Here is a 26,501-nt window from a genome sequence, read left to right as displayed (position 1 = left end):
GGGGGTGGTGGGGGGGGGGAGGGTCCAATGGAGGGGGGGCGGGGGGTGGTGGGGGGGGGGTCCAATGGGGGGGGGGCGGGGGGTGGTGGGGGGGGGTCCAATGGGGGGGGGGGCGGGGGGTGGTGGGGGGGGTCCAATGGGGGGGGGGGCGGGGGGTGGTGGGGGGGGAGGGTCCAATGGGGGGGGGGCGGGGGGTGGTGGGGGGGGGTCCAATGGGGGGGGGGCGGGGGCATTACGGGGGGAGGGTCCAATGGGGGGGGCGGGGGGGGGCGGGGGCATCTCTGGGGGAGGGTTAAATGTGGGGGGTAGGGGGGTCGGGGGGGTGGGGGCTGAGGGGGGGTGACTCACACCACGTGGTGGTGGAGGTGGTTCAGACGTTTCGTTGAGCTCCCGTTCGTGCGATGGGTGGCCACATTAAAGTTGTCGTCTGTCTGTCTGTGTCTGTCTGTGTTTGTGTTTGTTTGTTTGTTTTTGTTTGTTTGCGGTGATTTGTTGACATTCCTTGACGACAATTTGCACGCCGATCGTGCCCTCTGCTGGACATTGGTGATATTTCGATTTAAAGCTTATGGGGCTGCAGGGATTCATTCATCTTCTTGGTTCTTTGGGTAAAGTCACGTAGAAGGGAAATAATAAATAATAAAAATAAAACATTATAAAATTAATAAATAAATCTATATTAAACATATAAACCAATAAAATAAAAATATATAAAACAATAAAATAATAAAAATATAAAACAATTAAATATTACATTTCGATTTAAAGCTTTCGTGAATGCAGGGATTCATCTTCTTGGTTCTTTCGGTAAAGTCACGTAGAATGGAAATAATAAAATAATAAAAATGAAACATAATAAAATACAATTCTCACGACGTTTCGGCCACAACGTAAGCAGCCGTCCTCAGGTGAAGAACAGGTCTGTCGGACAGACCTGTTCATCACCTGAGGACGGCTGCTTGTGTTGTGGCCGAAACGTCGTGAGAATTGTATTTTATTATGTTTCATTTTTATTATTTTATTATTTCCATTCTACGTGGGAGCCTCCTCGAACCGCCATCATAGTCAGGGAGGAATTTTTTTTAATTAAAAAACAAAAAAATTCTTTACGATTTTAACATTTGTTTTTAATGTTATTTATTAAAAAACTAAAAAAAAAATTTACGGTAATAAATAGACATCCTGTAGCGTGACGAAGAGCTTCGTAGACATTCAGATTCCCACGCACGGTGATGAATAGACATCGTGTAGCGTGACGAAGAGCTTCGCAGATCTTCAGATTCACCCACTGATTGTGTCACGTGGCTTCCGGAACACACCCCCCGCTACGTCACACGCCCCGCCCCTCGTTCCAAGCCCCGCCCACCTTGACCGAGCGAGCCTCCTCGAGCCGCCATCATAGTCAGGGAGAAATATTTGTTTTATTATAAAACAAAAATTCTTTACGATTTTAACATATTTTTTTCCTATTTTGTATTTATTAAAAAACAACAAAAAAAATGTATTTACGGTAATAAATAGACATTCTGTGGCGTGACGAAGAGCTTCGTAGACTTTCAGATTCACCCATTGATCGTGTCACGTGGCTTCCGGACCACACCCCCCCTCCTACGTCACTCCGCCTCGCCCCAAGCCCCGCCCACCTTGACCGAGTGAACCTCCTCGAGCCGCCATCATAGTCAGGAAGGAATTTTTTTAATTAAAAAACAAACAAAAATTCTTTACGATTTTAACATAATTTTTTTTCAAATTTTTTTTATTAAAAAACAAACAAAAATTCTTTAAGATTTTAACATATTATTTCCCAATTTTTTTATTTATTAAAAAAACAAAAAAATGTATTTGCGGTAATAGACATTCTGTGACGTCACGAAGAGCTTCGTAGACTTTCAGATTCACCCACTGATCGTGTCACGTGGCTTCCGGACCACACCCCCCCCCCTACGTCACTCCACCACGCCCCTGGCCACGCCCCTCGCCCTAAGCCCCGCCCACCTTGACCGAGCGAGCCTCCTCGAGCCGCCATCATTGTCAGGGAGGAATTTTAACGAAACAATTTTTTTATTAAAAAAACTAACCAAATTCTTTAACGATTTTAACATTTTTTTGCCACGATGGAGAAGAGCGAAAGCTCCGACTCCGTGGGCTCGAGATCCCTCCGCGCCGTATCGGCTCAGCGCAGCGACGAATCGCTGGACGGGTGAGCGCTCCGATCGACGTTTTTTTTTGTTGGGGCCTAGTCGATTTCCCCGGGAGGGTTTTGGAGCCTCGGTCTTGTCTGGACGTCCCTACCGGGATCGAGGCGACTTTGCCCCCGGACGTGACCCCGACAACTGCCCCCACCCCTCCCGAGCGCCGGTCAAGCGACTGATTTTAACGAAATAAATGTAAAAGTTTTTCGTCGTCAGCCGTGTTCTATCCGCTGCTGAACGAAGGCGTCGTTGTTTGGCGTTGTGACTCCGCAAATAACCTTTTATAATCATAAATGGAGAGATTTTGTGGGGGAGCGGTGGCGCAGTGGTTAGCGCAACGGGGCGATCTGAACTTGGATTTCTTTTCAGGCGTCTTCCGACACCCCTAGGTCTGCTCGGCCTCAAATTAGTAATCTGGTGGTGGTCATAGGGGAGACAAAGGCGGCCAGGCGTGGCGCTGGATGCCCATACCCTCTGTGTGGACTAATCTCCATCTGTTCCATCTCACTCCCACCTTCTACACCGTGTGTGGACTAATCTCCATCTGTTCCATCTCACTCCACCTTCTGCTCCGTGTGTGGACTAATCTCCATCTGTTCCATCTCTCCACCTTCTACACCGTGTGTGGACTAATCTCCATCTGTTCCATCTCACTCCACCTTCTGCCCCGTGTGTGGACTAATCTCCATCTGTTCCATCTCTCTCCACCTTCTACACCGAGTGTGGACTAATCTCCATCTGTTCCATCTCTCTCCACCTTCTACACCGTGTGTGGACTAATCTCCATCTGTTCCATCTCACTCCACCTTCTCCACCGTGTGTGGACTAATCTCCATCTGTTCCATCTCTCTCCACCTTCTACACCGTGTGTGGACTAATCTCCATCTGTTCCATCTCGCTCCACCTTCTGCCCCGTGTGTGGACTAATCTCCATCTGTTCCATCTCACTCCACCTTCTGCCCCGTGTGTGGACTAATCTCCATCTGTTCCATCTCACTCCACCTTCTGCCCCGTGTGTGGACTAATCTCCACCCGTTCCATCTCACTCCACCTTCTGCCCCGTGTGTGGACTAATCTCCATCTGTTCCATCTCACTCCACCTTCTACACCGTGTGTGGACTAATCTCCACCCGTTCCATCTCACTCCACCTTCTACACCGTGTGTGGACTAATCTCCATCTGTTCCATCTCACTCCACCTTCTACACCGTGTGTGGACTAATCTCCATCTGTTCCATCTCTCTCCACCTTCTACACCGTGTGTGGACTAATCTCCATCTGTTCCATCTCACTCCACCTTCTACACCGTGTGTGGACTAATCTCCATCTGTTCCATCTCACTCCACCTTCTACTCCGTGTGTGGACTAATCTCCATCTGTTCCATCTCACTCCACCTTCTACACCGTGTGTGGACTAATCTCCATCTGTTCCATCTCACTCCACCTTCTACACCGTGTGTGGACTAATCTCCACCCGTTCCATCTCACTCCACCTTCTACACCGTGTGTGGACTAATCTCCATCTGTTCCATCTCACTCCACCTTCTACACCGTGTGTGGACTAATCTCCATCTGTTCCATCTCTCTCCACCTTCTACACCGTGTGTGGACTAATCTCCATCTGTTCCATCTCACTCCACCTTCTACACCGTGTGTGGACTAATCTCCATCTGTTCCATCTCACTCCACCTTCTACTCCGTGTGTGGACTAATCTCCATCTGTTCCATCTCTCTCCACCTTCTACACCGTGTGTGGACTAATCTCCATCTGTTCCATCTCACTCCACCTTCTGCCCCGTGTGTGGACTAATCTCCATCTGTTCCATCTCACTCACCTTCTACACCGTGTGTGGACTAATCTCCATCTGTTCCATCTCACTCCACCTTCTACACCGTGTGTGGACTAATCTCCATCTGTTCCATCTCACTCCACCTTCTGCCCCGTGTGTGGACTAATCTCCATCTGTTCCATCTCACTCCCTTCTACCCCGTGGGTGGACTAATCTCCATCTGTTCCTTCTCACTCCCTTCTACCCCGTGGGGTGGACTAATCTCCATCTGTTCCATCTCCACCTTCTACCCCGTGTGTGGACTAATCTCCATCTGTTCCATCTCACTCCACCTTCTACCCCGTGTGTGGACTAATCTCCATCTGTTCCATCTCACTCCCTTCTACCCCGTGTGTGGACTAATCTCCATCTGTTCCATCTCACTCCACCTTCTACCCCGTGTGTGGACTAATCTCCATCTGTTCCATCTCACTCCACCTTCTACACCGTGTGTGGACTAATCTCCATCTGTTCCATCTCCACCTTCTACCCCGTGTGTGGACTAATCTCCATCTGTTCCATCTCACTCCACCTTCTGCCCCGTGTGTGGACTAATCTCCATCTGTTCCATCTCACTCCACCTTCTGCCCCGTGTGTGGACTAATCTCCATCTGTTCCATCTCACTCCACCTTCTACCCCGTGTGTGGACTAATCTCCATCTGTTCCATCTCACTCCACCTTCTACCCCGTGTGTGGACTAATCTCCATCTGTTCCATCTCCACCTTCTACCCCGTGTGTGGACTAATCTCCATCTGTTCCATCTCCACCTTCTACTCCGTGTGTGGACTAATCTCCATCTGTTCCATCTCACTCCACCTTCTACACCGTGTGTGGACTAATCTCCATCTGTTCCATCTCACTCCCTTCTGCCCCGTGTGTGGACTAATCTCCATCTGTTCCATCTCCACCTTCTGCCCCGTGTGTGGACTAATCTCCATCTGTTCCATCTCACTCCACCTTCTACACCGTGTGTGGACTAATCTCCATCTGTTCCATCTCCACCTTCTGCCCCGTGTGTGGACTAATCTCCATCTGTTCCATCTCACTCCACCTTCTCCACCGTGTGTGGACTAATCTCCATCTGTTCCATCTCACTCCACCTTCTGCCCCGTGTGTGGACTAATCTCCATCTGTTCCATCTCACTCCACCTTCTACCCCGTGTGTGGACTAATCTCCATCTGTTCCATCTCACTCCACCTTCTACCCCGTGTGTGGACTAATCTCCATCTGTTCCATCTCACTCCACCTTCTACACCGTGTGTGGACTAATCTCCATCTGTTCCATCTCACTCCACCTTCTACCCCGTGTGTGGGCTAATCTCCATCTGTTCCATCTCACTCCACCTTCTACCCCGTGTGTGGGCTAATCTCCATCTGTTCCATCTCACTCCACCTTCTACACCGTGTGTGGACTAATCTCCATCTGTTCCATCTCTCTCCACCTTCTACACCGTGTGTGGACTAATCTCCATCTGTTCCATCTCACTCCACCTTCTACACCGTGTGTGGACTAATCTCCATCTGTTCCATCTCACTCCACCTTCTACTCCGCGTGTGTGGACTAATCTCCATCTGTTCCATCTCACTCCACCTTCTACCCCGTGTGTGGACTAATCTCCATCTGTTCCCATCTCCACCTTCTGCCCCGTGTGTGGACTAATCTCCATCTGTTCCATCTCCACCTTCTACCCCGTGTGTGGACTAATCTCCATCTGTTCCATCTCACTCCACCTTCTACCCCGTGTGTGGACTAATCTCCATCTGTTCCATCTCCCACCTTCTACCCCGTGTGTGGACTAATCTCCATCTGTTCCATCTCACTCCACCTTCTGCCCCGTGTGTGGACTAATCTCCATCTGTTCCATCTCTCTCCACCTTCTACCCCCGTGTGTGGACTAATCTCCATCTGTTCCATCTCACTCCACCTTCTACACCGTGTGTGGACTAATCTCCATCTGTTCCATCTCACTCCACCTTCTACACCGTGTGTGGACTAATCTCCATCTGTTCCATCTCACTCCACCTTCTACACCGTGTGTGGACTAATCTCCATCTGTTCCATCTCACTCCACCTTCTACTCCGTGTGTGGACTAATCTCCATCTGTTCCATCTCACTCCACCTTCTGCCCCGTGTGTGGACTAATCTCCATCTGTTCCATCTCACTCCACCTTCTACACCGTGTGTGGACTAATCTCCATCTGTTCCATCTCACTCCACCTTCTACCCCGTGTGTGGACTAATCTCCATCTGTTCCATCTCTCCACCTTCTACACCGTGTGTGGACTAATCTCCATCTGTTCCATCTCACTCCACCTTCTGCCCCGTGTGTGGGACTAATCTCCATCTGTTCCATCTCTCTCCACCTTCTACACCGTGTGTGGACTAATCTCCATCTGTTCCATCTCTCTCCACCTTCTACACCGTGTGTGGACTAATCTCCATCTGTTCCATCTCCACCTACCCCGTGTGTGGACTAATCTCCATCTGTTCCATCTCACTCCACCTTCTACACCGTGTGTGGACTAATCTCCATCTGTTCCATCTCCACCTACCCCGTGTGTGGACTAATCTCCATCTGTTCCATCTCACTCCACCTTCTACCCCGTTGTGTGGACTAATCTCCATCTGTTCCATCTCCACCTTCTACCCCGTGTGTGGACTAATCTCCATCTGTTCCATCTCACTCCACCTTCTACCCCGTGTGTGGACTAATCTCCATCTGTTCCATCCTCACTCCACCTTCTACTCCGTGTGTGGACTAATCTCCATCTGTTCCATCTCTCTCCACCTTCTACCCCGTGTGTGGACTAATCTCCATCTGTTCCATCTCACTCCACCTTGTACACCTCCCCAGGTCTCCCGCCCGCTCCGGCCGCCTGCAGTCGCCCTCCGCGTCGTCTGCCGCATCCCAGGAGAGTCTCACCGCCGGCACGCGGGTAGGGCGTGCACCTAGCCTGGCACCGAGGGGTCGTTGCGGCGACGACGATCCAGGGTCACTCCTCATCCGGCCTGTTCGTGCCCAACCGCTCGCTCGCCCAATCGCTCACCCACTCACTCACCCACCTGCTCACCCGCTCGCTCACCCACTCGCTCGCCCACCCACTCGCTCACCTGCTCGCTCACCCCATTCGCTCGCCCACCCACTTGCTCACCCCGCTCGCTCACCCACTCGCTCACTCACTCGCTCGCTTCACCCACAAACCCACCCACTCACTCACCCACTCGCTCACCCCGCTCATTCACCCCTCTCGCTCGCCCACCCACAAACCCACCCACTCGCTCACTCCGCTCGCTCTCACGTGCTCGCTCACACCCGCTCACTTCACCCACCCTGCTCACCCGCTCGCTCGCTCACCCCACTCGCTCTGCCCACCCACCTCACTCACGCACCCGCTCGCTCACCCACTCGCTCACCCACAAACCCAACCGCTCGCTCTCACCCGCTCGCTCACCCACTCGCTCACCCACAAACCCACCCACTCGCTCACGCCGCTCGCTCACCCACTCGCTCGCCCCGCTCGCTCACCCACAAACCCACCCACTCGCTCACCCCGCTCGCTCACCCACTCGCCCACCCACTCGCTCACGCACCCCGCTCACCACCGCTCGCCTCACCCACTCGCTCACCCACTCGCTCGCCCACCCACTCACTCACGCACCCCGCTCACCCGCTCGCTCACCCACTCGCTCACCCACCTCGCTCGCCCACCCCACTCACTCACGCACCCGCTCACCCCGCTCGCTCACCCCACTCGCTCACCCACTCGCTCGCCCACCCACTCACTCACGCACCGCTCACCCCGCTCCCGCTCACCTCACCCACTCGCTCACACCCACTCACTCACCCACTCGCTCACCCACTCACTCGCTCACCCACTCACTCGCTCACCCACTCACTCGCTCACCCACTCACTCGCTCACCCACTCACTCACTCACTCACCCACCCCACTCACTCACTCACTCACCTGCTCACTCACTGACTCACCCACCCGCTCACTCACCCACTCGCTCACCCCACTCACTCGCTCACCCCACTCAATAACCCACCCATTCACTCACCCCACCCACTCATTCAAACACCCACCCACTCCACCCCACTCGCTCACCCACTCACTCGCTCACCCACTCAATAACCCACCCATTCACTCACCCACCCACTCATTCACCCACCCACCCGCTCACTCACCCAACCCGCTCACCCACTCACTCCGCTCACCCACTCAATAACCCACCCATTCACTCACCCATCCACTCATTCACCCACCCACCCACTCACTCACTCACCTGCTCACCCACTGACTCACCCACCCACCCACTCACTCACCCATTCACCCACTCACCCACCCACCCACCCATTCACCCATCTGCCTCACCCAGTCACTCACCCACCTGCCCACCCACCTGTTTCACCCGCTTGCTCACCCACTCACCATTCCACCCACTCTTGCAAATTCGCTGTCTAATCGGCATCGCTGAGCCACCACGGGCTGAAGATGACGATGGTGATGGTGGTGATGATGCCACTGCTGTTGCTGCTGATGGTGGAGGTGGTGCTGCTGCAAATTATGATGATGATTCTTCTGCCGCTGCTGCTGCTGCTGATGATGATGATGCTGCTGCTGATGATGATTTTCTCTCTCACAGGTTCAGCCACAAGTGAGGCCCGAAGTCAGGGTGCGGTTGATGCACACACAGACAGACACACACACAGACACAACCACACAGACACACACACAGACACAGACACACACACAGACACACACACACACACAGACACACACACAGACACACAGACCACACACAGACACACACAAACACAGACACACACACAGACACACAGACATACACACAGACACACACAGACACACACAGACACACGCGCACCCATGCCACAGTTCCTCACACTCGCACACAGAGAAACGCACAGACACACACACAGACACACACACACAGACACACATACACAGAAACACACACACACAGACACACAGATAACACACCACACACAGCTCACACACATGCTCACACACACAGACACACACACAGTGAGACACACACACAGACACACACACAGTGACACACACACAGTGACACACACACAGTGACACACACAGACAGACACGCTCACACATGCTCAGACACACAGACACACACATGCTCACACACATGCTCACACACACAGAGTGACACACACACAGAAACACACACACACACACAGACACACATACACAGAAACACACACACACACACAGACACACACAGATACACACATGCTCACACACATGCTCACACACACAGACACACACACAGTGAGACACACACACACACAGTGACACACACACAGTGACACACACACAGTGACACACACACAGTGACACACACAGACAGACACGCTCACACATGCTCAGACACACAGACACACACATGCTCACACACATGCTCACACACACAGTGAGACACACACACACACAGACACACACACAGTGACACACACACAGTGACACACACACAGTGACACACACAGACAGACACGCTCACACATGCTCAGACACACAGACACACACATGCTCACACACATGCTCACACACACAGTGACACACACACAGAAACACACACACAGACACACACACACAGACACACATACACAGAAACACACACACAAAGACACACACAGATACACACATGCTCACACACATGCTCACACACACAGACACACACACAGTGAGACACACACACACACAGTGACACACACACAGTGACACACACACAGTGACACACACAGACAGACACGCTCACACATGCTCAGACACACAGACACACACATGCTCACACACATGCTCACACACACAGTGAGACACACACACACACAGACACACACACACAGTGACACACACACAGTGACACACACACAGTGACACACACAGACAGACACGCTCACACATGCTCAGACACACAGACACACACATGCTCACACACATGCTCACACACACAGTGACAACACACACAGAAACACACACACAGACACACACACACAGACACACATACACAGAAACACACACACACACACAGACACACACAGATACACACATGCTCACAACACATGCTCACACACACAGACACACACACAGTGAGACACACACACACACAGACACACACACAGTGACACACACACAGTGACACACACACAGTGACACACACAGACAGACACGCTCACACATGCTCAGACACACAGACACACACATGCTCACACACATGCTCACACACACAGAGTGACACACACATGCTCACACACACACACAGACACACACAGAAACACACCAAGACACACACATGCTCACACACATGCTCACACACAGTGACACACACAGACAGGCACGCTCACACATGCTCAGACACACAGACACACACATGCTCACACACATGCTCACACACACAGAGTGACACACACACAGGAACACAGACACACACACACGCCACAGTTCCTAGCACTCGCACACAGACACACACACGCACGTTGTTGCTGTTGTTGATTGTAGTTGATTGTTGTGGGTTGTTGTTGTTGTGGTGGTGGTGGTGGTGGTTGTGGTGGTGGTGGTGGTGCAGGCTCTCAGGGAGAGGAATCAGCTGGCACAGATGGAGGAGGCACCGCTCCTCAAAGGAGAAATCATCGCAGAGATGGGTGAGGAACCGCTCACCACCTCGCTCACCACTCGCTCACCACTCGCTCACCACTCGCTCACCACTCACTCACTCACCACTCACTCACTCACCACACTCACCACTCACTCACCACTCACTCACTCACCACTCACACTCACTCACACTCACCACTCACTCGCTCACTCACCACTCGCTCACCACTCACTCACCACTCGTTCACCACTCGCTCACCACTCGCTCACCACTCGCTCACCACTCACTCACTCACCACTCACTCACCACTCGCTCACCACCTCACTCACCACTCACTCACCACTCGCTCACCACTCACCACTCACTCGTTCACCACTCGCTCACCACTCGCTCACCACTCGCTCACCACTCGCTCACCACTCGCTCACTCACTCACTCGCTCACCACTCACTCACCACACTCGCTCACCACTCACTCACCACTCGCTCACCACTCAACTCACCACTCTCACTCACCATCACCACTCACTCACCACTCACTCACCACTCACCACTCACTCACTCACCACTCACTCACTCCACTCACTCACCACTCACCACTCACTCACCACCACTCACCACTCACTCACCACTCACTTCACCACTCACCACTCACTCACTCACCACTCACTCACCACTCACACTCACACACTCACCACTCACTCACCACTCACTCACTCACTCACACACTCACCTCACTCACCACTCACCACTCACTCACTCACTCACCACTCACTCACCTCACCACTCACCACTCACCACTCACTCACCACTCACTCACCACTCACTCACTCACCACTCACTCACTCACTCACCACTCACCACACTCACTCACCACCACTCACTCACCCTCACTCACTCACCACTCACCACTCCTCCACTCACCACTCACTCACCACTCACCACTCACTCACCACTCACACTCACTCACTCACTCACCACTCACCACTCACTCACCACTCACCACCACTCACTCACCACTCACTCACTCACCACTCACCACTCACTCACACACTCACTCACTCACCACTCACCACTCACTCACTCACTCACCACTCACTCACCACTCACAACTCACTCACCACTCACCACCTCACCACACCCACTCACTCACCACTCACCACTCACCACTCACTCACTCACTCACCACTCACCACTCACTCACCACTCCACTCACTCACCACTCACTCACTCACCACTCACTCACTCACCACTCACCACTCACTCACCACTCACTCACCCACTCACTCACTCACTCACCACTCACTCACTCACCACCTCACTCACTCACACCACTCACCACTCACTCACTCACTCACTCACTCACTCACTCACCACTCACTCACCACTCACTCACCACTCACTCACTCACCACTCACCACTCACTCACCACTCACCACACTCACCACTCACTCACCTCACCACTCACTCACTCACCACTCACTCACTCACTCACCACTCACCACTCACTCACACACCACTCACCACTCACTCACCACACTCACTCACTCACCACTCACTCACTCACCACTCACCACTCACTCACCACTCACTCACCACTCACTCACTCACCACTCACTCACTCACCCACTCACTCACTCACTCACCACTCACCACTCACTCACCACTCACCACTCACTCACCACTCACTCACTCACTCACCACTCACTCACTCACCACTCACCACTCACTCACCACTCACTCACCACTCACTCACTCACCACTCACTCACTCACTCACTCACTCACCACTCACCACTCACCACTCACTCACCACTCACCACTCACTCACCACTCACTCACCACTCACTCACCACTCACTCACTCACCACTCACTCACTCACCACTCACCACTCACTCACCACTCACCACTCACTCACCACTCACTCACTCACCACTCACTCACTCACCACTCACTCACTCACTCACCACTCACCACTCACTCACCACTCACCACTCACTCACCACTCACTCACTCACTCACCACTCTCACTCACTCACCACTCACCACTCACTCACCACTCACTCACCACTCACTCACATCACCACTCACTCACTCACCACTCACTCACTCACCACTCACCACTCACTCACTCACTCACCCACTCACCACTCACCACTCACTCACCACTCACCACTCACTCACCACTCGCTCACTTTCAAAACTCACCACACACCCAGACAGCGCACTCACCGCTCACCTAGCCCTCCTTGCCCCGCCCCCCTCCGTGCCCCGCCCCCCTCCGTGCCCCCGCCCCCCTCCTTGCCCCGCCCCCTCCTTGCCCCGCCCCCTCCGTGCCCCGCCCCCCTCCTTGCCCCGCCCCCTCCTTGCCCCGCCCCCTCCTTGCCCCGCCCCCTCCCTTGCCCCCGCCCCCTCCTTGCCCCGCCCCCTCCGTGCCCCCGCCCCCCTCCTTGCCCCGCCCCCTCCTTGCCCCGCCCCCTCCGTGCCCCGCCCCCTCATTGCCCCGCCCCCTCCTTGCCCCGCCCCCTCCTTGCCCCGCCCCCTCCTTGCCCCGCCCCTCCTTGCCCCGCCCCCTCCTTGCCCTGCCCCCCTCCGTGCCCCGCCCCCTCATTGCCCCGCCCCCTCCTTGCCCCGCCCCCTCCTTGCCCCGCCCCCTCCTTGCCCCGCCCCTCCTTGCCCCCGCCCCCTCCTTGCCCCGCCCCCTCCGTGCCCCGCCCCCTCATTGCCCCGCCCCCTCCTTGCCCCGCCCCCTCCTTGCCCCGCCCCCCTCCTTGCCCCCGCCCCCCTCCTTGCCCCGCCCCCTCCTTGACCCCTACTGTGCCCCGCCCCCTCCTTGCCCCGCCCCCTCCTTGCCCCGCCCCCCTCCTTGCCCCGCCCCCCTCCTTGCCCCGCCCCCCTCCTTGCCCCGCCCCTCCTTGCCCCGCCCCCTCCTTGCCCCGCCCCCTCCTTGCCCCCGCCCCCTCCTTGCCCCTACTGTGCCCCGCCCCCTCCTTGCCCCGCCCCCCTCCTTGCCCCGCCCCCCCTCCTTGCCCCCGCCCCTCCTTGCCCCGCCCCCTCCTTGCCCCTACTGTGCCCCGCCCCCTCATTGCCCCGCCCCCTCCTTGCCCCGCCCCCTCCTTGCCCCGCCCCCTCCGTGCCCCGCCCCCTCATTGCCCCGCCCCCTCCTTGCCCCCGCCCCCTCCTTGCCCCGCCCCCTCCGTGCCCCGCCCCCCTCATTGCCCCGCCCCCTCCTTGCCCCGCCCCCCTCCTTGCCCCCGCCCCCTCCCTTGCCCCGCCCCCTCCTTGCCCCGCCCCCTCCTTGCCCCGCCCCTCCTTGCCCCCGCCCCCCTCCTTGCCCCGCCCCCTCCTTGCCCCTACTGTGCCCCGCCCCCTCCTTGCCCCCGCCCCCTCCTTGCCCCGCCCCCTCCTTGCCCCGCCCCCTCCTTGCCCCGCCCCTCCTTGCCCCGCCCCCTCCTTGCCCCTACTGTGCCCCCGCCCCCTCATTGCCCCGCCCCCTCCTTGCCCCGCCCCCTCCTTGCCCCCGCCCCCCTCCGTGCCCCGCCCCCTCATTGCCCCGCCCCCTCCTTGCCCCGCCCCCTCCTTGCCCCGCCCCCTCCGTGCCCCGCCCCCTCATTGCCCCGCCCCCTCCTTGCCCCGCCCCCTCCTTGCCCCGCCCCCTCCTTGCCCCGCCCCCTCCTTGCCCCGCCCCCTCCTTGCCCCGCCCCTCCTTGCCCCGCCCCCTCCTTGCCCCGCCCCTCCTTGCCCCGCCCCCTCCTTGCCCCTACTGTGCCCCGCCCCCTCCTTGCCCCGCCCCCCTCCTTGCCCCGCCCCCTCCTTGCCCCGCCCCCTCATTGCCCCTCCCCCTCCTTGCCCCGCCCCCTCCTTGCCCCGCCCCCTTCTTGCCTCATTGCCCCTCCCCCTCCTTGCCCCGCCCCCTCCTTGCCCCGCCCCCTTCTTGCCCCGCCCCTCCTTGCCCCGCCCCCTCCTTGCCCCGCCCCCTCCTTGCCCCTCCCCCTCCTTGCCCCACCCCCTCCTTGCCCCGACCCCTCCTTGCCCCGCCCCCTCCTTGCCCCGCCCCTCCTTGCCCCGCCCCTCCTTGCCCCGCCCCCTCCTTGCCCCTACTGTGCCCCGCCCCCTCCTTGCCCCGCCCCCTCCTTGCCCCGCCCCCTCCTTGCCCCGCCCCCTCATTGCCCCTCCCCCTCCTTGCCCCGCCCCCTCCTTGCCCCGCCCCCTCCTTGCCCCTCCCCCTCCTTGCCCCGCCCCCTCCTTGCCCCGCCCCCTCCGTGCCCCGCCCCCTCATTGCCCCGCCCCCTCCTTGCCCCGCCCCTCCTTGCCCCGCCCCCTCATTGCCCCTCCCCCTCCTTGCCCCGCCCCCTCCTTGCCCCGCCCCCTCCTTGCCCCTCCCCCTCCTTGCCCCGCCCCCTCCTTGCCCCGCCCCCTCCGTGCCCCGCCCCCTCATTGCCCCGCCCCTCCTTGCCCCGCCCCCTCCTTGCCCCTACTGTGCCCCGCCCCCTCCTTGCCCCGCCCCTCCTTGCCCCGCCCCCTCCTTGCCCCTACTGTGCCCCGCCCCCTCCTTGCCCCGCCCCCTCCTTGCCCCGCCCCCTCATTGCCCCGCCCCCTCATTGCCCCTCCCCCTCCTTGCCCCGCCCCCTCCTTGCCCCGCCCCTCCTTGCCCCGCCCCCTCCTTGCCCCGCCCCCTCCTTGCCCCTCCCCCTCCTTGCCCCGCCCCCTCCTTGCCCCGCCCCCTCATTGCCCCGCCCCCTCCTTGCCCCGCCCCCTCCTTGCCCCGCCCCCTCCTTGCCCGCCCCCCTCCTTGCCCCGCCCCCTCCTTGCCCCGCCCCCTCCGTGACGTAGCGAAGGACGTGGCCTACATCTGCCCGTTCACGGGAGCCGCACGAGGAACTCTCTCCATCACCAACTACAAGCTCTACTTCAAGAGCAGCGAGAGGGTGGGTGGGGGGGGTGGGGGGGTGGGTGGGTGGGTGGGTGAGTGGGTGGGGGGGGTGGGGTGGGTGGGTGGGGGGGGTGAGTGGGTGGGTGGGTGAGTGGGGGGTGGGTGGGGGGGTGGGTGAGTGGGTGGGTGGGTGAGTGGGTGGGTGAGTGGGTGGGTGAGTGGGTGAGTGGGTGGGTGAGTGGGTGGGTGGGTGGGTGAGTGGGGGGGTGGGTGAGTGGGGGGTGGGTGGGGGGTGGGTGGGTGGGTGAGTGGGTGAGTGGGTGGGTGAGTGGGTGAGTGGGTGGGTGAGTGGGTGGGTGGGTGGGTGAGTGGGTGGGTGGGTGGGTGAGTGGGTGGGTGGGTGGGTGAGTGGGGGGGTGGGTGGGGGGGTGGGTGGGGGGTGGGTGGGTGAGTGGGGGGGTGGGTGGGGGGGGTGGCAGGAGGAACTCTCTCCATCACCAACTACAAGCTCTACTTCAAGAGCAGCGAGAGGGTGGGTGGGGGGGTGGGGTGGGTGGGTGAGTGGGTGGGGGGGTGGGTGGGGGGTGGGTGGGTGGGGGGGGAGGGGGTGAGTGGGTGGGTGGGTGGGGGGGGTGGCAGGAGGAACTCGCTCCATCACCAACTACAAGCTCTACTTCAAGAGCAGCGAGAGGGTGGGTGGGGGGGGTGGGTGGGTGGGTGGGGGGGGTGGGTGGGTGGGGGGGTGAGTGGGTGGGTGGGTGAGTGGGGGGTGGGTGGGGGGGTGGGTGAGTGGGTCGGGGGGTGAGTGGGTTGGTGGGTGAGTGGGGGGTGGGTGGGTGGGTGGGGGGCACGGTGGGGGGGTGAGTGGGGGGTGGGTGGGTGGGTGGGGTGGGGGGCACGGTGGGGGGGTGAGTGGGTGGGTGAGTGGGTGGGGGGGTGGGGGTGGGTGGGTGAAGGGGTGGGCGAGTAGGTGGGCGAGTAGGTGAGCGAGTGGGTGGGTGGGTGGGTGAGTGGGTGGGTGAGTGGGTGGGAGAGTGAGTGGGTGGGTGGGTGGGTGGGTGAGTGGGTGGGAGAGTGAGTGGGTGGGTGAGTGGGTGGGAGAGTGAGTGGGTGGTTGAGTGGGTGGGTGTATGAGTGGGTGGGTGAGTGGGTGGGTGAGTGGGTGGGAGAGTGGGTGGGTGGGTGGGTGAGTGGGTGGGTGAGTGAGTGGGTGGGAGAGTGAGTGGGTGGGTGAGTGGGTGGGTGGGTGAGTGGGTGGGTGAGTGGGTGGGAGAGTGGGTGGGTGGGTGGGTGAGTGGGTGGGTGGGTGAGTGGGTGGGTGAGTGAGTGGGTGGGAGAGTGAGTGGGTGGGTGTATGAGTGGGTGGGTGAGTGGGTGGGTGAGTGGGTGGGAGAGTGGGTGGGTGGGTGGGTGAGTGGGTGGGTGAGTGGGTGGGAGAGTGAGTGGGTGGGTGAGTGGGTGGGTGGGTGAGTGGGTGGGAGAGTGAGTGGGTGGGTGAGTGGGTGGGTTAGTGGGTCGGTGGGTGAGTGAGTGAGGTGGGTGGGTGGGTGGGTGGGTGAGTGAGTGGGTGGGTGGGTGGGTGAGTGGGTGGGTGAGTGGGTGGGTGAGTGGGGGGGTGGGGGTGGGGGGCAGGAGGAACTCTCTCCATCACCAACTACAAGCTCTACTTCAAGAGCAGCGAGAGGGTGGGTGGGGGGGTGGAGTGGGTGGGTGGGTGAGTGAGTGGGTGGGTGGGTGGGTGAGTGGGTGGGTGAGTGGGTGGGTGAGTGGGGGGGTGGGGGGGGGTGGCAGGAGGAACTCTCTCCATCACCAACTACAAGCTCTACTTCAAGAGCAGCGAGAGGGTGGGTGGGTGGGTGGGGGGGTGGGGTGGGTGGGGGGGTGGGGTGGGTGAGTGGGTGGGGGGGTGGGTGGGGGGTGGGGTGGGTGAGTGGGTGGGGGGGGTGGGTGGGGGGTGGGTGAGTGGGTGGGTGAGTGGGTGGGTGGGTGAGTGGGTGGGTGAGTGGGTGGGTGGGTGAGTGGGTGGGTGAGTGGGTGGGTGAGTGGGTGGGTGGGGGTGGGGGGCAGGAGGAACTCTCTCCATCACCAACTACAAGCTCTACTTCAAGAGCAGCGAGAGGGTGGGTGGGGGGGGTGGGGTGGGTGGGGGGGTGGGGTGGGTGGGGGGGTGGGTGAGTGGGTCGGGGGGTGAGTGGGTGGGTGGATGGGTGAGTGGGTGGGTGGGTGAGTGGGGGGTGGGTGGGTGGGGGGGTGGGTGAGTGGGTCGGGGGGTGAGTGGGTGGGTGGATGGGTGAGTGGGTGGGTGGGTGGGTGAGTGGGTGGGTGGGTGGGTGAGTGGGTGGGTGGGTGGGTGAGTGGGTGGGTGGGTGGGTGAGTGGGTCGGGGGTGAGTGGGTGGGTGGGTGGGTGAGTGGGTGGGTGGGTGAGTGGGTCGGGGGGTGAGTGGGTGGGGGGGTGGGTGAGTGGGTGGGTGGGTGAGTGGGTCGGGGGTGAGTGGGTGGGTGGGTGGGTGAGTGGGTGGGGTGGGTGAGTGGGTCGGGGGGTGAGTGGGTGGGGGGGTGGGTGGGTGGGTGAGTGGGTGGGTGGGTGAGTGGGTGGGAGACTGAGTGGGTGGGTGAGTGGGTGGGTGAGTGGGTGGGTGGGTGAGTGGGTGGGTGAGTGGGTGGGTGGGTGAGTGGGTGGGTGGGTGGGTGGGTGGGTGAGTGGGTGGGTGGGTGAGTGGGTGGGTGAGTGGGTGGGTGGGTGAGTGGGTGGGTGAGTGGGTGGGTGGGTGAGTGGGTGGGTGAGTGGGTGGGTGAGTGGGTGGGGGGGTGGGTGGGGGGTGGGTGAGTGGGTGGGTGAGTGGGTGAGTGGGTGGGTGAGTGGGTGGGTGAGTGGGGGGGTGAGTGGGTGGGTGAGTGGGTGGGTGGGTGAGTGGGTGAGTGGGTGGGTGAGTGGGTGGGTGAGTGGGGGGGTGAGTGGGTGGGTGAGTGGGTGGGTGGGTGGGTGAGTGGGTGGGTGAGTGGGTGAGTGGGTGGGTGAGTGGGTGGGTGAGTGGGGGGGTGGGTGGGGGGGTGGCAGGAGGAACTCTCTCCATCACCAACTACAAGCTCTACTTCAAGAGCAGCGAGAGGGTGGGTGGGGGGGTGGGGTGGGTGGGGGGGGTGGGGTGGGTGGGGGGGTGGGGGGGTGGGTGAGTGGGTGGGTGGGTGAGTGGGTGGGTGGATGGGTGAGTGGGTGGGTGGGTGGGTGAGTGGGTCGGGGGTGAGTGGGTGGGTGGGTTGGTGAGTGACGCTGCTGGTGAGTGACGGTGCTGGTGAGTGACGCTGCTGGTGAGTGACGCTGCTGGTGAGTGACGCTGCTGGTGAGTGACGGTGCTGGTGAGTGACGGTGCTGGTGAGTGACGGTGTTGGTGAGTGACGCTGCTGGTGAGTGACGCTGCTGGTGAGTGACGCTGTTGGTGAGTGACGGTGCTGGTGAGTGACGGTGTTGGTGAGTGACGGTGCTGGTGAGTGACGCTGTTGGTGAGTGACGCTGCTGGTGAGTGACGCTGCTGGTGAGTGACGCTGCTGGTGAGTGACGCTGCTGGTGAGTGACGCTGCTGGTGAGTGACGCTGCTGGTGAGTGACGCTGTTGGTGAGTGACGGTGCTGGTGAGTGACGCTGCTGGTGAGTGACGCTGCTGGTGAGTGACGCTGCTGGTGAGTGACGCTGTTGGTGAGTGACGCTGCTGGTGAGTGACGCTGCTGGTGAGTGACGCTGCTGGTGAGTGTTGGTGAGTGACGCTGTTGGTGAGTGACGCTGCTGGTGAGTGTTGGTGAGTGACGCTGCTGGTGAGTGACGCTGTTGGTGAGTGCTGGTGAGTGACGCTGCTGGTGAGTGACGCTGCTGGTGAGTGACGCTGTTGGTGAGTGACGCTGTTGGTGAGTGACGCTGCTGGTGAGTGACGCTGCTGGTGAGTGACGCTGCTGGTGAGTGGTGGTGAGTGACGCTGTTGGTGAGTGACGGTGGTGGTGAGTGACGCTGCTGGTGAGTGACGCTGCTGGTGAGTGACGCTGTTGGTGAGTGACGGTGCTGGTGAGTGACGGTGTTGGTGAGTGACGCTGTTGGTGAGTGACGCTGTTGGTGAGTGACGCTGCTGGTGAGTGACGGTGTTGGTGAGTGACGCTGTTGGTGAGTGACGCTGCTGGTGAGTGACGCTGCTGGTGAGTGACGCTGCTGGTGAGTGACGCTGCTGGTGAGTGACGCTGCTGGTGAGTGACGCTGCTGGTGAGTGACGCTGTTGGTGAGTGACGCTGCTGGTGAGTGACGCTGCTGGTGAGTGACGCTGTTGGTGAGTGACGCTGCTGGTGAGTGACGCTGCTGGTGAGTGACGCTGTTGGTGAGTGACGCTGTTGGTGAGTGACGCTGCTGGTGAGTGACGCTGCTGGTGAGTGACGCTGTTGGTGAGTGACGCTGCTGGTGAGTGACGGTGCTGGTGAGTGACGCTGCTGGTGAGTGACGCTGCTGGTGAGTGACGCTGTTGGTGAGTGACGCTGCTGGTGAGTGACGGTGCTGGTGAGTGACGCTGTTGGTGAGTGACGCTGCTGGTGAGTGACGCTGCTGGTGAGTGACGCTGTTGGTGAGTGACGCTGTTGGTGAGTGACGCTGCTGGTGAGTGACGCTGCTGGTGAGTGACGCTGCTGGTGAGTGACGGTGCTGGTGAGTGACGCTGTTGGTGAGTGACGCTGTTGGTGAGTGACGCTGCTGGTGAGTGACGCTGCTGGTGAGTGACGCTGTTGGTGAGTGACGCTGCTGGTGAGTGGCGCTGCTGGTGAGTGACGCTGTTGGTGAGTGACGCTGTTGGTGAGTGGCGCTGTTGGTGAGTGACGCTGTTGGTGGGTGACGCTGCTGGTGAGTGACGCTGCTGGTGAGTGACGCTGCTGGTGAGTGACGCTGTTGGTGAGTGACGCTGCTGGTGAGTGGCGCTGCTGGTGAGTGACGCTGGTGAGTGACGCTGCTGGTGAGTGACGCTGTTGGTGAGTGACGCTGCTGGTGAGTGACGCTGCTGGTGAGTGACGCTGTTGGTGAGTGACGCTGTTGGTGAGTGACGCTGCTGGTGAGTGACGCTGCTGGTGAGTGACGCTGTTGGTGGGTGACGCTGCTGGTGAGTGACGCTGCTGGTGAGTGACGCTGCTGGTGAGTGACGCTGCTGGTGAGTGACGCTGCTGGTGAGTGACGCTGCTGGTGAGTGACGCTGTTGGTGAGTGACGCTGCTGGTGAGTGACGGTGCTGGTGAGTGACGCTGTTGGTGAGTGACGCTGCTGGTGAGTGACGCTGCTGGTGAGTGACGCTGCTGGTGAGTGACGCTGCTGGTGAGTGACGCTGTTGGTGAGTGACGCTGTTGGTGAGTGACGCTGCTGGTGAGTGACGGTGGTGGTGAGTGACGCTGCTGGTGAGTGTTGGTGAGTGACGGTGTTGGTGAGTGACGGTGGTGGTGAGTGACGCTGTTGGTGAGTGACGCTGTTGGTGAGTGACGCTGCTGGTGAGTGACGGTGGTGGTGAGTGGTGGTGAGTGACGCTGTTGGTGAGTGACGCTGTTGGTGAGTGACGCTGTTGGTGAGTGACGGTGGTGGTGAGTGGTGGTGAGTGACGCTGCTGGTGAGTGGCGCTGCTGGTGAGTGACGCTGCTGGTGAGTGACGCTGCTGGTGAGTGACGCTGCTGGTGAGTGACGCTGCTGGTGAGTGACGCTGCTGGTGAGTGACGCTGCTGGTGAGTGACGCTGCTGGTGAGTGACGGTGGTGGTGAGTGTTGGTGAGTGACGCTGCTGGTGAGTGACGCTGCTGGTGAGTGACGCTGCTGGTGAGTGGTGGTGAGTGACGCTGCTGGTGAGTGACGCTGCTGGTGAGTGACGCTGCTGGTGAGTGGTGGTGAGTGACGCTGCTGGTGAGTGACGCTGCTGGTGAGTGACGCTGCTGGTGAGTGGTGGTGAGTGACGCTGCTGGTGAGTGACGCTGCTGGTGAGTGACGGTGGTGGTGAGTGGTGGTGAGTGACGCTGTTGGTGAGTGACGCTGCTGGTGAGTGACGGTGGTGGTGAGTGGTGGTGAGTGACGCTGCTGGTGAGTGACGCTGCTGGTGAGTGACGGTGGTGGTGAGTGGTGGTGAGTGACGCTGCTGGTGAGTGACGCTGCTGGTGAGTGACGCTGCTGGTGAGTGACGCTGCTGGTGAGTGACGCTGCTGGTGAGTGACGCTGTTGGTGAGTGACGCTGCTGGTGAGTGACGCTGTTGGTGAGTGACGCTGCTGGTGAGTGACGCTGCTGGTGAGTGACGCTGCTGGTGAGTGACGCTGCTGGTGAGTGACGCTGCTGGTGAGTGACGCTGTTGGTGAGTGGCGCTGTTGGTGAGTGACGCTGCTGGTGAGTGACGCTGCTGGTGAGTGACGCTGTTGGTGAGTGACGCTGCTGGTGAGTGACGCTGCTGGTGAGTGACGCTGCTGGTGAGTGACGCTGCTGGTGAGTGACGCTGCTGGTGAGTGACGCTGCTGGTGAGTGACGCTGCTGGTGAGTGACGGTGTTGGTGAGTGACGCTGTTGGTGAGTGACGCTGCTGGTGAGTGACGCTGCTGGTGAGTGACGCTGCTGGTGAGTGACGTTGTTGGTGAGTGACGCTGCTGGTGAGTGACGCTGCTGGTGAGTGACGCTGCTGGTGAGTGACGCTGTTGGTGAGTGACGCTGTTGGTGAGTGACGCTGCTGGTGAGTGACGCTGCTGGTGAGTGACGCTGCTGGTGAGTGACGCTGTTGGTGAGTGACGCTGCTGGTGAGTGACGCTGTTGGTGAGTGACGCTGTTGGTGAGTGACGCTGTTGGTGAGTGACGCTGCTGGTGAGTGACGCTGCTGGTGAGTGACGCTGTTGGTGAGTGACGCTGTTGGTGAGTGACGGTGTTGGTGAGTGACGCTGTTGGTGAGTGACGCTGCTGGTGAGTGACGCTGTTGGTGAGTGACGCTGTTGGTGAGTGACGGTGTTGGTGAGTGACGCTGCTGGTGAGTGACGCTGTTGGTGAGTGACGCTGTTGGTGAGTGACGCTGCTGGTGAGTGACGCTGTTGGTGAGTGACGGTGTTGGTGAGTGACGCTGCTGGTGAGTGACGCTGCTGGTGAGTGACGCTGTTGGTGAGTGACGCTGCTGGTGAGTGACGCTGTTGGTGAGTGACGCTGCTGGTGAGTGACGCTGTTGGTGAGTGACGCTGTTGGTGAGTGACGCTGCTGGTGAGTGACGCTGTTGGTGAGTGACGGTGTTGGTGAGTGACGCTGCTGGTGAGTGACGCTGCTGGTGAGTGACGCTGTTGGTGAGTGACGCTGTTGGTGAGTGACGCTGCTGGTGAGTGACGCTGTTGGTGAGTGACGCTGTTGGTGAGTGACGCTGCTGGTGAGTGACGCTGTTGGTGAGTGACGCTGTTGGTGAGTGACGCTGTTGGTGAGTGACGCTGTTGGTGAGTGACGGTGTTGGTGAGTGACGCTGTTGGTGAGTGACGCTGCTGGTGAGTGACGCTGTTGGTGAGTGACGCTGCTGGTGAGTGACGGTGTTGGTGAGTGACGCTGTTGGTGAGTGACGCTGCTGGTGAGTGACGCTGTTGGTGAGTGACGCTGTTGGTGAGTGACGGTGCTGGTGAGTGACGGTGCTGGTGAGTGTTGGTGAGTGACGGTGCTGGTGAGTGACGGTGGTGGTGAGTGGTGGTGAGTGGTGGTGAGTGGTGGTGAGTGACGGTGTTGGTGAGTGACGCTGTTGGTGAGTGACGCTGTTGGTGAGTGACGGTGCTGGTGAGTGACGGTGCTGGTGAGTGTTGGTGAGTGACGGTGCTGGTGAGTGACGGTGGTGGTGAGTGGTGGTGAGTGGTGGTGAGTGACGGTGCTGGTGAGTGACGGTGGTGGTGAGTGGTGGTGAGTGACGCTGGTGAGTGGTGGTGAGTGCAGGACCCGCCGCTGGTTCTGGACGTGCCCCTTGGGGTGGTGAGCCGTGTGGACAAAGTCACCAACACCACGAACCGCGCGGAGACAGCCTACCGCCTGGAGCTCACCTGCAAGGTGAGCGGGTGGTGAGCGAGTGAGCGAGTGGGTGAGCGGGTGGTGAGCGAGTGAGCGAGTGGGTGAGCGGGTGGTGAGCGAGTGAGCGAGTGGGTGAGCGAGTGAGTGAGCGGGGTGAGCGAGTGGGTGAGCGAGTGGGTGGGCGGGTGAGCGAGTGGGTGAGCGAGTGGGTGGGCGGGTGAGCGAGTGGGTGGGCGGGTGAGTGAGTGGGTGAGCGAGTGGGTGGGTGGGTGAGCGAGTGGGGTGGGCGGGTGAGTGAGTGGGTGAGCGAGTGGGTGGGTGGGTGAGCGAGTGGGTGGGCGGGTGAGTGAGTGGGTGAGCGAGTGGGTGAGCGAGTGGGTGAGCGAGTGGGTGGTGAGTGAGTGGGTGAGTGAGTGGGTGGGTGGTGAGCGAGTGGGTGAGCGAGTGGGTGGGCGGGTGAGTGGGTGGGTGGTGAGCGAGTGGGTGAGCGAGTGGGTGGGCGGGTGAGTGAGTGGGGTGAGCGAGTGGGTGGTGAGTGAGTGGGTGAGCGAGTGGGTGGTGAGCGAGTGGGTGAGCGAGTGGGTGAGCGAGTGGGGTGAGTGAGTGGGTGAGCGAGTGGGTGAGCGAGTGGGTGGGCGGGTGAGTGAGTGGGTGAGCGAGTGGGTGGTGAGTGAGCGAGTGGGTGAGCGAGTGGGTGGGTGGTGAGCGAGTGGGTGAGCGAGTGGGTGGTGAGTGAGTGGGTGAGTGAGTGGGTGGTGAGTGAGTGCTGTCTGTCTCTCTCTCTCTCTGTCTCTCTCTGTCTCTCTCTCTCTCTGTCTGTGTCTCTCTCTGTCTCTCTGTCTCTGTCTGCCTGCAGGATATCCGCACGCTGCGGTTTGCCCACAAGGTCGACGCTCAAGCCGAGTGCTCCCTGCACACAGCGCTCACTCGCTACGCGTTCCCCCTGTCCAACGGCCTGGTAACATCACCACCACCACCCCGTGTCTCTCACGCGCCACCGTGTCTCACCCCGTGTCTCTCACTCACCCGTGTCTCACCCCGTGTCTCACCCCGTGTCTCACCCCGCGTCTCACCCTGTGTCTCACCCCGTGTCTCACCCCGTGTCTCACCCCGTGTCTCACCCCGTGTCTCACCCCGTGTCTCACCCCGTGTCTCACTCCGCGTCTCACCCCGCGTCTCACCCCGTGTCTCACCCCGCGTCTCACCCCGCGTCTCACCCCGTGTCTCACCCCGTGTCTCACCCCGTGTCTCACCCCGTGTCTCACCCCGCGTCTCACCCCGTGTCTCACCCCGTGTCTCACCCCGTGTCTCACCCCGCGTCTCACCCCGCGTCTCACCCCGCGTCTCACCCCGCGTCTCACCCCGTGTCTCACCCCGTGTCTCACCCCGTGTCTCACCCCGTGTCTCACCCCGTGTCTCACCCCGTGTCTCACCCCCCCGTGTCTCACCCCGTGTCTCACCCCGTGTCTCACCCCGTGTCTCACCCCGTGTCTCCCCCCGTGTCTCCCCCCGTGTCTCACCCCGTGTCTCACCCCGTGTCTCACCCCGTGTCTCACCCCGTGTCTCACCCCGTGTCTCACCCCGCGTCTCACCCCGCGTCTCACCCCGCGTCTCACCCCGCGTCTCACCCCGTGTCTCACCCCGTGTCTCACCCCGTGTCTCACCCCGTGTCTCACCCCGTGTCTCACCGTGTGTCTCCCCGTGTGTCTCCCCGTGTCTCACCCCGCGTCTCACCCCGCGTCTCCCCGTGTGTCTCCCCGTGTCTCACCCCGCGTCTCACCCCGCGTCTCACTCCGTGTCTCACCCCGTGTCTCACCCCGCGTCTCACCCCGTGTCTCCCCGTGTGTCTCACCCCGCGTCTCACCCCGCGTCTCACCCCGTGTCTCCCCGTGTGTCTCCCCGTGTGTCTCCCCGTGTCTCACCCCGTGTCTCACCCCGTGTCTCACCCCGCGTCTCACCCCGCGTCTCACCCCGTGTCTCACCCCGTGTCTCACCCCGCGTCTCACCCCGCGTCTCACCCCGTGTCTCACTCCGTGTCTCACCATCACCTCCCCCGTGTCTCACCCCGTGTCTCACCCCGTGTCTCCCCGTGTGTCTCACCCCGTGTCTCACCCCGTGTCTCACCCCGTGTCTCACCGTGTGTCTCACCGTGTGTCTCCCCGTGTGCCTCATCACAGCCTCTGTTTGCCTTTGAGCACAAGGAGGTTTACCCCGAGAATGGATGGCGAGTTTACGACCCCATCGCAGAGTACCGCCGCCTGGTAACTCACCCGCTCGCTCACCCACTCACCCACCCGCTCACCCACCCGCTCACTCACTCGCTCACCCACCCGCTCACTCACTCGCTCACCCACCCGCTCACCCCGCTCAATCACCCACCCACTTACTCACCCACTCACCCACCCACTCACTCACTCACCCACCCACTCACCCACTCACCCACTCACTCACTCACCCACTCACCCATCACTCACCCACCCACTTACTGACACCCTCACTCACCCACCCACTCACTGAAACCCTCACTCACCCACCCACTCACTCACTCACTCACCCACTCACCCACCCACTCACCCACCCACGCACCCACCCACTCACCCACTCACTCACTCACTCACCCACCCACTTACTCACCCACTCACCCACCCACCCACTCACTCACTCACCCACCCACTCACCCACTCACCCACCCACTCACTCACTCACCACTCACCCATCACTCACCCACCCACTTACTGACACCCTCACTCACCCACCCACTCACTGAAACCCTCACTCACCCCACCCACTCGCTCACTCACTCACCCACCCACGCACCCACCCGCTCACCCACCCACGCACCCACCCACTCACCCACTCACTCACTCACCCACCCACTTACTCACCCACTCACCCACCCACCCACTCACCCACTCACCCACCCACTCACCCACTCACCCACCCACTCACTCACTCACCCACTCACCCATC

General features: G+C 60.2%; 1 protein-coding gene across 1 annotated transcript in view; it reads left to right on the top strand.

Moving 5' to 3' along the window:
- Positions 1-1,969: 1,969 nt before the first annotated feature.
- Positions 1,970-26,501, top strand: part of LOC144738956 (phosphatidylinositol-3,5-bisphosphate 3-phosphatase MTMR2-like) — a gene marked incomplete at its 3' end in the record, with an annotated part of 27,502 nt that continues 2,970 nt past the window's right edge. The window contains exons 1-8 of the mRNA XM_078621951.1: positions 1,970-2,200; positions 6,880-6,961; positions 8,671-8,700; positions 10,630-10,705; positions 15,492-15,586; positions 23,460-23,570; positions 24,388-24,489; positions 25,709-25,792. Coding sequence (XP_078478077.1) covers positions 2,115-2,200; positions 6,880-6,961; positions 8,671-8,700; positions 10,630-10,705; positions 15,492-15,586; positions 23,460-23,570; positions 24,388-24,489; positions 25,709-25,792 — 666 coding nt within the window. The remainder of the gene's footprint in view (positions 2,201-6,879; positions 6,962-8,670; positions 8,701-10,629; positions 10,706-15,491; positions 15,587-23,459; positions 23,571-24,387; positions 24,490-25,708; positions 25,793-26,501) is intronic.

Source organism: Lampetra planeri, unplaced genomic scaffold, assembly GCF_965212315.1.
Source record: "Lampetra planeri unplaced genomic scaffold, kcLamPlan1.2.h2 scaffold_1242, whole genome shotgun sequence".
Lineage (NCBI taxonomy): Eukaryota > Metazoa > Chordata > Hyperoartia > Petromyzontiformes > Petromyzontidae > Lampetra > Lampetra planeri.
Note: the sequence above shows the minus strand (reverse complement) of the source record. Positions and strands in the feature narration are given on the sequence as shown.